Genomic DNA, 14421 nt, shown 5'->3' with positions numbered 1-14421 from the left:
CCCCTTCCCCTTCCCGTTCCGGTGCGCGGGGCGGCGGCAGCGCAGGCGCGGGGCGGCGAGGCCGGAGGGGCCCGGTGCGGCACGTGCCGCGCGGGGCGGCGGCGGAGGCGGCCGCTGCTGAGGTGCGGGGGAACGGGAGTTGGAACGGGAACGGGAGCGGCACGGCACGGCACGGCACGGCACGGCACGGCACGGCAGCAGCCGGCTGCCGCCCAGGAGCTCGGCTGGCGGACACGCCGGGCTTCCCAAGCCGTGTGGCCCGGCCACCCTTCAGCGCTACCGCTCGGTGGGGCCCGGCCTAGACGGGTGTGCAGCTGCGGGGAGCGGGATGGAGCGGCGCGGTCCCGCAGGGGAAGGGAGCGGGACACGCCGCCTGCGCGTATCGGCTTGGGGGCGGTACGGGGGTTACCGGTGCCGGGGTTGGCGTGGTGGGTGTGGGAGTTACAGGTGGTTTCTCCGTTCGGGTGATGGGTAGGGGGGTTACCGGTTCTCGTTGGCGTGGCGCATGCAGGGACTGCTGGCTCCCGGGTACTGCTCTCCCCTGCGCTCACGGAGGGCATCAGGGGGAAAGAGCTCTTGCACGTTCTGCGCCGGGCTGCTCACCCTGGCCGTCAGTGGGTGCACGGGTGTGTTTCGCTTCGGCCCTCCAGGTGTTTCTTTCAAGCTGTGAATTAAGATAATCTTCTTCTTGTATTCCTAGAGTTGTGCTTTTGTGGGAAGGAAGAGGCTCCTGACCACTCGCCAGCATGGTAGTTTTCACATGCAATGCGTGTGGAGAAGCCGTGAAGAAGGCACAGGTTGAAAAGCATGTGAACATCTGCAGAAACTGTCAGTGCCTGTCTTGCATGGATTGTGGCAAGGATTTCTGGTATGTAAAGAATGGGAAATAACCTTGCTCACTCTTGTCACAAATGCAAGAGATGCAAGTCAGAAATTCTCACTGAAAGCTGTAGCATGACAGAAGTGTCTGTGGTCTTAGAAGCATGTACTTTAAGCACATCACATTTTAATAATTTAAGTGTTGACAGTAATAATATTTAAATGATTCATTCATTTAAATAATCTATTACCTTAGCTTGTTGGTTGGCTAAGTGTTGCATAGTTGGAGGAGTGAAGCATTTCAATGACCTGTGGTTAAAAATCTCTTATGTTCAGGGGTGACGACTATAAGGAACACATCAAGTGTGTAAGTGAAGACCAGAAATATGGTGGGAAAGGCTTTGAAGCCAAAGCTAGCAAAGGAGATGCTAAACAGCAGGAGTGGATTCAGGTATGGTTTGTACTGCATACACCTACAGTAACTATTGTCTGTAATTATCAAAAACAGAAAAGGGCCTGTACTGGCTCAAGCCAGAGATCTGTTTTACCAATATCCCCAGCTGTCTTCTGGCATTTCCTTGATAAATCTGTGTTTATCCTAGTAAGAAATGTGTCTTTTGTTTTGAATCTGTCTCTTACTGGTTTGATTTAGTGTAATGTTCCCAACTGCATACAAAGAGACATTGGTAGTTTTCCATTTTTTTCATGCCATTTATGCTTTTGTAGGTCTCTGTCAGGCACTCCTCCCTGTCTCATATTCTTTGTTCAAGGCTCAGAAATCCTACCCTGCTCAGTTGTTCTTCATGTGTAAATTAGATCTTTGGTCTTCTAAAATCTTCCCACTCTACTGTATGTTTGTGAAATGCTGTTCAAGATACAAGAGAACCATAGATTTACCATATGTCATGATTATATTTTCAGTGTCCTTTATTCCTTTCTAACTGTTTTTTGTCAGTTAATCTACTTTTGAGTGGTTTTTATGTTTGGTTTTTTAACACTTCTGCTGATCATTGTGCTGGCATTTTCATGCAATTGGCTATTTTAACCCTGAGATATTGTATCTAAGCTCCAATGGTCAACTAAAGCCTGCCATTTTAGATGTGAGATTAGGATTGTTTTCCTTCCTTCTTGCTTTATGTGAATTTGTGTTGGATGTATTTCACCTTTTTATTACCTAGTCACTCTTTTTCTTAAGATCTTTCTGGAATCCTCATAGTCCTCATCCTGAATAGCTTCATATCATTGGGAAAATTTTCTGTCCTCTTGTCAGATATTTTGTAAACATGTTGAACAGAAGAAGCTCCAGCATGGATAGAAATATCTCCTACTCTTTCTGTCTTTCACAAGAATCTACTCTCTTATGGCTTTACTTCAAAGGTTTTTGGGAAGACCTCAAACACACTTAAAACCCCATTAGTAGGAAGTTAGATCACATTTATGTATGGAATTGTTTTCTATCAAGTAGAACACATGCTAAGAAGTTGCTAAGCTGTATGCATGCTTGAAGTGTGTGATGAATAAAGTCAGAGATGAGTGCTCTTGTTGAGATTGAGCACTGTTGAGGACATTTGTAAAGGCAGCATGATGTGAGTGTTGCTTATGAGCATGGGTAGCCTGCCTCAATAGTAAGTGATTCCTCTGTAGAAGGATGAGGAATTAGCAGTTACCTTTTGTTGACAGTCTTAACATATTCACAAAGCCTTTCAGTCACCAGATCTTCAGCAGTACAGGAAGGCTCTGCAGTGTCCTGTGGCTGTGCTCTCTAAGTACTGGGGAGCCCAGAGCCTTTTTCCCCCACAAGCAAGCAGTGCTGTTCAAAGGGCTGCCATGAGGCCCTGGTCTAATCTCTCTTCTGTCATGCTGACACCCATAGCACAGGAATATCCAGAGCTGTCATACAGGGATAAATGCTTGTTGAAGCTGGCACTCTTGCCAGAAGAAATGCATGTCAGCTGTGGCATCAAAAGTAAGCCTGATTTTTCTAATTAACTTCAAAAAGGTGCTTTTCTTAATGCAGGTCTTTTTCATGCTGCAAGAATCCCTTTTGTGATACAGTTACTTTAGTTTGAAATGTTTTTATTACAGTTTGTAACTTATTCATCAGAAAGCACTGGTGAGCAGTCCTGCTTACCTCTGCTTACTACATAGGTATAAATGTTTATGTAGATAATTTTGACACATTTAAAGAGCTATGATAGAGCCAAAGGTCAGTGTTTTCCTCATGTTTTTTGAGCATTTCTTATGAGCAGACTACACCAGCTACAAGTGCTGGGTGATTTCTGCCCAGTGTATTTCAGACTTGCACACCTGACATGTACCATTTGCTCCTTATGCTGCTTTGCTGATTTAATTCTGTTTTTCTTCATTCAGAAAATTCATGAGGTGATGAAGAAGCCCAACATAAGTCCCAAAGTGCGGAACATTCTGGAGCAAATACGTGCCTTTGATAACATTCCAAGAAAAAAAGTAAAGTTTCAGGTATGTTTTAATAGGGCTTTGCAGTTATCTGTGCAGTGAACACAAAAATAGACTTTTTTAAGGAACGCCACTCTCTTTTAACAAAGGTGGGACAAATTGCTTATTTGGGCATTTGTATAGATTGTGTAATAACTGAATTTCAAATAGGCAGTGTGTGTAAAATTTGCTTTAAATGACTCTTGGTCTGCCAGTTGAATAAGGTAGTAAGCCAGATACTTCCTTTTAAGCTTAATCTCCATATGTAGGTTTGTTCTGTTTTCAATACCTTTCTTTTTTGGCTATTTGCTATTTCTATTGAATGCCCAAATTCTTATACATACTTTTAAAGATTTCTTATTTCTTCGGCTTTGGTTTTTTTTCCTGAAGGCAAGGTCCTGTTTTGAGAGTTTTCCTGTTACTCAGTGTTCTGACAGACTCTCCTGCTCTGCATGCTTCACTAAAGTAAATTACAGATGCCAAGAATTTACTGTGGCTAAAGAGTTTCATTAAAAGTGAATAATTACTCAAAAAGGGGCCTTTTTTCCCCCCACCTCTGTTCTGTGCATCAGATTGTGAGGCTGAGAGGAGATCAGGCTTGCTTCCAAAGCACTCAAATAGAACTTAATAGAGCTGTGGTGAAATTGCTGCTAGCAAGCTGAAGGTTAGACTATTTCCCTACAGGATTAATGTTGTGAGCAGGAAAACTAGTATTTTCCAGAAGCCTCTCTTTTTGATAAGATACATTGCAGTGAAAGATCAGAAGTTTTTGCAGTTAGTTGTTCCAATTTACTAATGCACATTTCCTGGGGTTTTTAATGCAATGCAAAAATCTTTATATTACATTTAACATTGAATTCCCTGTTGCTAAAAGTTGATCTCTTGCACATAATGTGAACAGCATAATTTACTGCTATACTTTTGTTTTCACCAGGAACACCTGCAATAACCCAAACAACTTTGAAATGTTTGCATTGAACCATTTGCTTAAATTATACTTTCTTGTAATAAACTAAGGTATCCATTTAGGAGTGTGACCTTATATACAGTGCACAAATAAATAAGATCAGATCACTAATGTTTTAACTCATGGGAGCAGTCAGAAGATTTGGTGGGACCTTAATGTAGCCATTTGTATCAAAATGCTTCAGGATTATCTTCTGTATATATTTGCCACTTGGGGAGGCAATTGAGATATAAGGTGTAGCCTCCTAACAGTCCCTAGACATTACATGAAACAATTTAACAAAGAGGCTTGAGAGATTTAATAGGAGTAACCTCTAAGCAGATCTTAGTCAAAAGCAGTGATTCAGTTCTTAAATGAAAAATAAAAAACAAGAACCAATTATATGGTAATGAAGAAATAAAATCAGAAGTGGATGTTTTCAGTTGTAATTGTTTTTTCTATGCACAGAATTGGATCAAGAACAGTTTGAGAATAAATGACAGCAATTTGCAAGATCAGGTGTGGAGTGTTTTCTCAGAAGCAACCAGAAACGTAAGTTTAACTGGAGATACATTATAAAATGGGAATGCACTCCAAAATGTTTGAAGGAAAACCTTTCAGACTCCCTTTGTAGATGTGAGTGGAAACATTGTCTCCCACAGTTCCAACAGATTATGTTATGATGTAATATTTCTCAACTAAATTGTTAATTTGTGGAACACAGAACTGTTGCTGAAGTTGTTCATACTGAGTAGGTTGTGATTGAAAACTTGGACATGGTGACACAATTGTGCCATGATAATCAGGAGGCTAATTTGTGCTACTAGTACATAAGAAAAGGAAAAGCTCTGCCTTTATCTTTGTTCCAATCTTTTATCACACACTAAGATGGAATAAGACTTCTTTCAGAGTTTATTGGTCTCAAATTTATATGTATTGGAGTGAGAAATTAACAAGCATATAGTTTACCTATTTCATTAGTGGGGAGAGAAATTCTCCAGTTTGTGGTGCAAATTCCTCCCATTCCTTTGTCCAAATTGTGGACTCACTCTGACCTTTTGTCAGTGCCTAATTCTTTCATTAGGTATTTCATTATATCTTAGTGTGTTTTGGTAGGGTGTTGTTTGTTTGCATCTATTGCTGCTACTCAAGAGCTGTTGGGAGAAGCTCATTTCTCAGCTGATGTAAAGATGCTCTCCCCCCCTTTTGCCCATATTCTTTTGAGGAAGAGTGTAGGCATAGCTTTGGCATTAATCCCCTGTTGGTGATGCTTTGTCTTTCTGATTTGATGATTCCAGTTAAGTTTATTTTTTACTGAGGAATCCAAATGTAAGAGCCGGGAAAGAAAGAAATACCTTTACTAAAGCATAGGAACATAACATAAATTCTGGACACTGAAATACACTGTTTTACTGGAGCATTAATACTGAGTTTATACAACTCCACTAAAGTCATAAGCAGTTCTCCCTTGACTTACACTAATTTATAAAAGCTCTTCAATCTGAAAACCTTTTATGTAAACACAAATGTAAACAATAACACTGTCCATAGAGCTTGTCATTAAAATAAAATATATAACACAGCATTTCAATTCACTTTTAAGAAATCTTAAAAAGATCTTAAGATATGATTGGTAATACATACCTTGAAGTGTATATACTCAATTGAAATTCTCAAGCAGGAGTGCCTCTTTTAGCATCATGTCATAATGGTTTGTTGTCCCAGACACGTGGATGGCATGTGGATGGCATGGAAGAATAATCTCTTTTGCCATCCATGGAAGTGGATGGCAAAAGAGATTATTACTCAAGGGCTGTGTATTTGGGAATTAGTTCTGCATCTTGCTGTAATGTGCTGTAGTTTTGTTTGTGTAAATTAAAGAGCTGTCACTTCCTTAATTACATTTAACAAATAATTTAAAACACAATAGACACTTACTTCAACTAGGAATTACATATGTTGTAAGATAATATTTCTCCTGTGATGTTCATTAGCATTTAGTCTGTTAAGTTAAAAGCATCAGGCACATTAGTTCACTGGTGCTGCTTCTCAGGTGACATCATATGTGAGCAATTTAATTGATTTCAGGATATCAGTGTTCTGAACAGTTACTGATGATCTAGTAGAGGAAAGTTGCAATGTCAAAAAGCACATGTGAAAACTGTAATTATCTTTCTTTCAACAAAAGACTTCAAATGAAAAGGAACAAGACAAGCCACAACAGAAGGAAGAGCAGCAGCCTGCAGAAACTGGGAAAAATACAAAGGCAGAAGAAAATGGAATTACAGATGAAAAAACTGAGAAAAAAAAGAATAAGAGGGAACGAAAAGAAGAGAGACAAAAGAATAAAAAGAAGGAGAAAAAAGATCTGAAATTGGAAAACCAGGAAGAAGTAAAAAAGATTAAAAAGTCCAAAAAAGGAAAAGAGAGTGTGGAGGATGAATTTGAAATAAATGGAAATGGCAATCACAGTGAAACAGAAGAGGAAACAAATGTAAAGAAACGCAAGCATAAACATGTGGAAGGTATCCATCATACAACTTATATTCCTGTTTGTTTTGAAGAGGCTTTTTCTCAATTCCAAAGCTCAATAAACTACCTAAGTAGAATTTAAAGTAGTGCATAAGATATACAAATTAGATTATTTTTAACAATGATTGCACATTTCTTTCATTTCTTTTATAAAATCTGAACCACTTTGCAAGTATAAACTCATGTTACAAGAGCAAAAACTTAAGTCATGTTATTGACAAAACATGTGAGAACTTCTCGTTTTAAATTTTTCTTGTGTATGTTTTGTCCAATTCCATCTCTAGAGGAACCTCATACCAAAACAAAGAGAATGAAAACTGAAAGCATTTCAGAAGACATGGAAACAGAAAATGTCAATGACAATGAAGAAAATGTGGGAACAGATAAAGGTATTCTTAAAGGAACAATTTAGATCATTACAAAACTCTCTGGAAAAGACCTAATGCATGATATAAGCAGAGCTTCTGTAGCAAGCCATTGTGCCTCAGTATACATGAATGTGTATATTCAGTATACACATCTGTTCCAGAGTAAGTAGCCTGTGCTACTCTGAACACCTGATAATGAATTACTTCTCTAATATGTTGTTTGAGCTGTGCTGGCAGCCTTTGGCTGTGCTTGATTCCAGTGGACACTGAGGTTTCACCACAGTGGGTCTCTTCCCTGCTGCCATGCACATTGGACAGCACAATAAAAAGGGTAACAACTCTTAGACCTCTTGGTGTCTCTCATATCCCCATTTTTGCTCATAAAGGAATCATAAATTTGACTTCAGATACGTTGGACCTTAGTTTATGCTTAGATAAACCTACTTCTGCCTATCACCTGTCATGCTCTGACTGTGTTTGAACATAGAGATCATTTATTTGATAAACTACCAATTAATGACCTCTGAAGGTGGTATGGTCAAATCTGACTGCCTGTGATTTAAGTGTGAAGAGACAGGATCTTAACTATCCCTGCATTATTTAAGAGTTTCTGCTTAATAGCTGAAGTGCAGAAGTTGAGTAAAAACAATTGTGACCCCTGTTGTTCAAGTACTCTGTTGATTCTTCATCTCCATTTTAAATTCAGGAGCAACTGATGAATTTTATGCTTAAGACACCCTCCTGTTGTAGGGTCAGTAAGGTAACAACTGTTGTGGTAGCCAAACTGATTCCAAAATCAGGAGATTGATGGCTGGTTACTAGCAGAGAAGACTCAGAATAGCTCCTTTCACTAACAGTGTTGTCCACCTAATTATTTCCTAGGTAAATTCAACTGGAAGGGAACCATCAAAGCAGTTCTGAAACAGGCTCCAGACAATGAAATTTCAATTAAGAAACTAAGAAAAAAGGTACTGTACAACATGGTTTTTTTAATCTCCTATGGTCTTGTGAATTTATTTGTGTAATGCTGACACTCAGAAAATTCTGGATGGCATAAACAAAAAGTTCAACATTTTGAATGGAATATCAATTAACAGAATGTCAGCTGAAGGACAGGTTTTTTATTGCTTACTGAATTACACAAGAAATTCAGTGCTAGTTCTGAAAAGGAATAATAGCACAATAGCTTCCATGGCACTTTTAATGTAGTAATGTAAATGTATTATTGCTTACAATGGAATTATCTTCACAGACTAAAAACCATTTCTCTATCTTTGTGCAGGTGATAGCTCAATATTATGCAGTAGCTGGTGAACATCACAAAACAGAAGAGGACATCCTAGCCATATTCAATAAGAAAGTGAATAACAATCCTAAATTTAGAGTTCTAAAGGACAAAGTGAAACTTGTGAAATAAACAGTTTGCATACTTCTTGTGAAATAAACTACTTTGCATAGCTGTTGCATTTTAATCTTGCAGATGGAGTCAAACTCTTCTGTCAGCTGTACAAATACTATGCATTGGTATCAATTGAAATTGTGTATGTGAAAGCAGAATTTAACTTTTAATACTGGATCCCTCCCCTTTTTCTAGATTTATCACTGAACATTTTCAGATACTTTATTTTTTGATTTTATGGAAAATGTATATTTTTTGGTACAAGTTTTAAGAGGCATTGAAAGTAATTGCTGGCCTACTGTATTAAAATTCTTCCAGTAATGAATATAATTTATAGGCATGAATGTTTTTCAGGACCTGGGTTGTGTGGCTTTTTGCAGGAACTATTTTCAGAGCAAATAGGATTTTCATATTCAGAAACCCACTGTGGAATAAATGTTTTGTTATGCTAAAATTCAAAATGGTATGGCTGATATCTACTTTATGCACTGTGGATAGTGTATGCAGCCTTTAATAAACTATTGATTCTGTGTTGTAAAATGCATAAATAAAGTGTCAGATTTGTGTATGCAATATTGCACATTCAGTGAAAATCTAAAGACTGAGTTATCTGTATATGCATTGCTACTGAAAGTCTTGATTAGTAATGCAGCTGACTTCAATAGAAGTGGTTACATGGACTAAAAATTGACTGATGAAATAGATTACTTTAAAATACAAGTTTAAATATATGAATCTTGTCACTTTATAATTGCATAATAAATCCACGAATTACACATGCTTTGAAGAGGCTGTTGTATTACTGTCACCAAAACAATGTAGCTAGGCTAGAAATGTTACAGGTATGTAAGAGACAGAGCTGCCTGGGGAAAGTTACTTGAAGTTTTGTAGGTTTTTACTTAATTGCAAAATTACTTCCATGTAGGAAGTTTCCTATTATGATATAGTCTGTTAAAAACAGCATTATAAAGCACTCAGTCATATGGTGTTTTTAAAAATTGCTTAGTGATTTCAAGCAGATACGCTTCTATAAAACTCCACAGTAAAAATATCTGAATTTATAGAAATATTGACTATATTAAAGGTGTAAATATAAAAATTAACTGTGATACACTGGGTTCAGTTTTGTCTTACTGTAAAGGTTGCAAGAAAGGACATAATGAATTTAAGGTGTTAGTTGTTTGTTGAAGCTATGCAACAGTTCTTTTTATTCAGTCTAACAGATAACCAGAATCTTGGCTCCTATCACTGCAGAGTTCTGGTGTCTGATGCTCAGGGTTTACTGCAGTGATCACTGAATGAAGCAAAGCAGCAGGCTAAGTGTTCAAACACCATGGATCAGTTGAAAGCTGGGAATAAGGAATATCAAATAAACAGTATGCAGATGACCTATCAGAGTAGGATGTGACCTTGTAATTTGCTTTTCTGCTTTAACTGTTATCATTCTTTAAGGTTCAAACAGTGTACTCCCCTGTGCATTGCCATGGTTGGATTAGTGCTGCCTGTGTGGAGTAATAAACATACTGTAAATTATTCTTCCCCTCTCTGTGTAAAGGGTAAAGCAGCACCAGCTGATGTTCAGCTTTTTCCTTCATGTTTTGGCACACATGAATCTAATGCTTGCCTCTCTTTGACAGTCATTAGTGGGAGTCTGTTGCAAGTAAGCCCGGTTGTAATTACAATAGTATAACCTCAGTGTATGTTGCTGCAGTAGTGTTACCTTTCCTGCTCTGTTGGCAGAATAATGCTTTGTGGGCATATTTTTCTTTCTGGGTGTTCCTGGGAATACTGAGTATGGTCATATATGTATATTACATATATGTCATATATGTAATATGGTAAGTGTGGTAAGTAATATGTAGTATGGTAGATGAGTCTATGCCTTTAATTGTAGAAGGCTTCAAGTGTTATTCCAGTCCATGCATAGTTGCATTACTGACATGCAGCTCTCCAGTGAAAAAAATCCCAGACTTAGATGTTTTTTCATTAGACAATTAATAAAGTACTCAAGAGGATTGAATTTGACCTTTCCCCTTGCAACAGATCTAGACTTTAATTTACTCCTTGCAACTAATGATGTCTTGATCAGATTGAATTTACTTCAAATTTGGTGGTAATTGTTTCAGAGGGAGGCATAATCCCTCAGAGATCATTGAGAATCCTTCAAGAAGACAGAAAAACAGCAGGACCTCTCTAATTTCTATTCAATAATTAAGCAGCATATTTACCAGTATTGTTTTAATCCAGAATATGTTTTAGTGATTTTCTAAACAGCATAACATAGCTCCATAATTTTACCTTATTGTTAAAATTTTCTTTTCTAGTGTAGTGAGAAGTGAGTGTCTTTGTGGCAGGGTGAGGAAGGGAGAAATTAGAAAATTGTTTAAAGCTAGTGGCTTTCATTATAACTATAGCATAAGCACTTAAGCAGGGACTTTAATCACTCAAAGAAAAAAAGCTTCAAAGGACAGCTACTTATTTGTTGTGCTCAGCCCTCCACTGTCCTGGTGCATTAGAGTAGTTCATTCTTTCTCCAGTGAAAACTGATCCTCCCACCTGGTGCTATAATCCAATTGCATCAGGACAATGTACTCAGAGCCCTACATGAGTAGTGGCTCATAGCTGATGACCACAGGATACAGAGACCCAATACATTATTTCATTCAGAAACTTTTAAGGCTGTAACACTTACCCTTATTAAGGAAATAAGAGAGCAAATATTAAAGTTTTTGTGCAAGATAAGTGAAAAAAGGCATATTGTTCTGTACATTGAGCTGTAGTCACAGGTTACAAGATATCTCAGTCAATATATTCAACATTTACCCCTTTCTTCTCCCAGATTAGCCTTTAAGAAAAAAACAGGAATAAGTCCTCTAAGTTTCTTTTCTGCTCTGTCAGCCAAGAAAAGCTGCATATTATGTTTCCCATTAGTACTTTTACAGGAAGTGTTACTTTATATTGAATTCTAAATTCCACTTGGACTAGAGGAAGTTTTACTAGTAACTTTCCTTTATACTTTTAAGACACAGTTCCTTTTACCCCTGGTAATCTACTGCTTCTCTTTGCAATTCTTGGATGTAATTCCTTTTGTACCTGAATCCTCGTGCTTTTATGCTCTCAGACAGCAAAGGCTGAAAAACCTTCAAGCTTTTTGCTTAGATTGGACTTGTTTCTTCAAGACTGCAGATCACAGATCTTAGTCCTTTCCAAATGCATCTTTTTTTAATCTTTCCTTTTTAAATCTATTCTGGAAGATTTAGAATTGTCCAGTCTTTTGTGTGTTTTGCTTTTCTCATTAGAATCTTTTAGTAGAAGCTGCTCTTGCTACACAACTTCATACCTAAGCTACAGCAGAAGTAAAATACTGACTTCCCACAGAAGTAGTTTTATAGTTCATGAAATTACTTGAAAGTAACAGAAAACCAGAAATGATGTCTTGATGCCTGCCCACCCATTAAACCCCTCTTCTCAAGCTTCTATGTGGAATGCATTAGTACAAAATTAGTATAAAAAGCCTAATTAAGGCCAGATGACAGTCAAGCTCAACTCACATATATTTGGTTTTTAAACATCATGGGATCTTCCTCTCAGGCAGCATGAAATCCACTTGAAAGTATTCAGATCACTGCATCTCACTTAGGTGACAAAGAAAAAGAACCAGAATAAAAAAGAACCAGAATTCTGCCTGCATTGCAGGTGGCTCAAACCACACTGTTTCCTCCTGCCTTCTGTTCCTTGCAGTAGCCACAAAATGATCTTCCACCATCCAGCCATTAATGTATAAACTCAAAGCACTAAAAGTGCACCTTTGTACTCTAATTTTTTACCCTTCTGCTGGCCTTTTCTCTTGATGAGAAGGAATTCCAGGAGGAATACACACCTATTGACACTGTACAGTATCCATACATGACAAAGGCTCATGTTTTCTGTGGATGAGACAGGACCAGGATTTTCTCCTAGACTGTTCTTTCTTACCATGTTTTACACCATGAAAATATCTTTCCTCCTGCTTCTTGCTCTTACAGTTTTGTTCCAGGTATTATGCCTTTGAAAGTTTCAGCTTTTTTTGGTGAACTTTCAGTACCAGAAGTGGTTCCAGAGGTTAGCACTGGGTAAGTTTTCCATGAGAAGAAAAAAATTGAGCTCAGCTGATGTTCTTAAGGACCTGTTTATGTTATGCAGATTAGCCAGAACAGTAATGGGAATTTTGCAATCATCCTCTAGCCAAAAATTCAAATTGCTGAATTTGAATTTATAAAGGAAACATCTTTCTTTTCCTGTCTGTCTTGGACAGTTTAATACTCAGTCAGTGTTCCTTCTAACTCTGTTGTCCAATTGATTACAATACCTGTTCAAAATTCATGAAAAATTGACCCTACATTATATGTAAGTGGTAATGGACTGTGAAGGACAATGGTAAAGAAAACCTTCACTGTGAATGAAGCATTTAAGAGCTTTGTTTTGTGTTTATTTTTTTTTCAAGACTCCACAGAAACAGCATGAGCTGAATCCCACAATACACAGCAAGGAGATGGTGCTATGCTGAACTGTACTTTCCAATCTTGTTAACAGTGAGAGCCCTGCTTTAGTACATCAGTCAAATCACAAGCAGTGGTGACACTAGACATCTCCAAAACCATAGTTAAAATTCTATCACAGCCTAAAATAATGCTAACCTCTACCAACAGAGAAATAAAGTGTCACACCAAGAGAGGCCAATACTTCTGTACAGTAAATGTTGAACGATACACTTGAATGCCCATTCCCACAACATATATTTTTTTCCTGGGTGAATTAGATCTGGCATTCAGTATTCAAAAACTATACTTTAGGACGTTCCTAAATGCCCTAAGAATTAAGTTCTTTTCATATTGTTACAGATGCATGATTGCACAGAAGAAGAAATCAGTTTCAGTAAGTCCCAAGTGTTCTCTTTCCCACTCTCCCACATCTGGCCATTTGTTTTTGCCTCTCCACCACCCCCTGCATTTTTGCAGGCTTTTAAAACCAGATCAAATCCTCAAACTGAGAGGTATTATATACCACTACTGGGGATTGAGTAGTCAAGAACAATTATAGCTGGAGTATTGCTGCCAAGTGCTTTGTATCATTAAACTGTAGTCTTGGGAAAACATTTTGAGAGCCATTGTACCCCCTCAAGAAAGTAAGCATAGTTAAGTGAAACTAAATTCAACAAATAGTTTAGAAGAGAGAGAGTAAGAAAATTTACTTAGCTGCTTGTAGGAGAATGGTTTATCCAGATTTATTTGGATAAATAGGATGAGTTTTGGATATTTGGATAAATTTGGATAAATATTTTGGTTTTGTTTGCACAGTTAAAGATGGAAAGAACAGAACAGTGCTCTTATATTTGTACTGCTGATTATAAAAAGGCAAGCGTTGAACACTAAAAATATCTAACATCTTTAATCAGGATAATTGAGGGTGAAGATGGTCTTCTATCAAATAAATACTTCAGATCTGCTATTTTTTTGGTAATTTGCTGACAACTTTCAAGGTGAGGAATAACATACCTACATAAATTAGATGTCTTTATGTGGTGCATTTTCTTCTGTTCTCCTAGATGCCCTCTTCACCTTCTAAACTGCCTTTATCTTTTCTGCTTTCTTCTTCTTCATGAAGTTTGAATGCTTGCATGCTTAAATATAGAGCCTTCTTGGTATCAAGCACACTATTCTATGTATTGTTTCCTTCCTAAAGGGTCACTCCAAGGCTGCACTGCAATTTAATACTCGCATGAGAATTCAGCTTGAGTTCAGGAGTTTGTATATGGACCACATCCAGTGTCAATTGAGTTTTACCCGGCAGTTGTTTTTCAGATCTGCATTAAGTTATTCACACCAAATGCTTTTAAGTCCTTTTCCATTGTACTGAATTTAAAA

General features: G+C 37.8%; 1 protein-coding gene across 2 annotated transcripts; it reads left to right on the top strand.

Annotated features, from left to right (window-relative positions):
- The first annotated feature begins 47 nt into the window (after positions 1–47).
- LYAR (Ly1 antibody reactive) lies at positions 48–9298 on the top strand. 2 transcript variants are annotated; one of them, XM_036382920.2, is made up of 9 exons: positions 48–122; positions 701–868; positions 1156–1270; positions 3190–3297; positions 4688–4771; positions 6408–6744; positions 7036–7140; positions 8002–8087; positions 8402–9298. In XM_036382920.2, the coding sequence occupies exons 2-9, from the start codon at positions 747–749 to the stop codon at positions 8534–8536; spliced, it is 1092 nt and encodes a 363-aa protein (XP_036238813.1). In that variant the 5' UTR covers positions 48–122; positions 701–746; the 3' UTR covers positions 8537–9298. The 2 variants fall into 2 exon arrangements, with proteins under 2 accessions (XP_036238813.1, XP_036238812.1); XM_036382919.2 differs by lacking the exon at positions 48–122 and adding an exon at positions 187–306.
- Positions 9299–14421: the final 5123 nt, after the last annotated feature.

The sequence above is a fragment of the Molothrus ater genome, chromosome 4 (assembly GCF_012460135.2).
Source record: "Molothrus ater isolate BHLD 08-10-18 breed brown headed cowbird chromosome 4, BPBGC_Mater_1.1, whole genome shotgun sequence".
Lineage (NCBI taxonomy): Eukaryota > Metazoa > Chordata > Aves > Passeriformes > Icteridae > Molothrus > Molothrus ater.
This window is presented reverse-complemented; position numbering and strand designations above follow the sequence as displayed.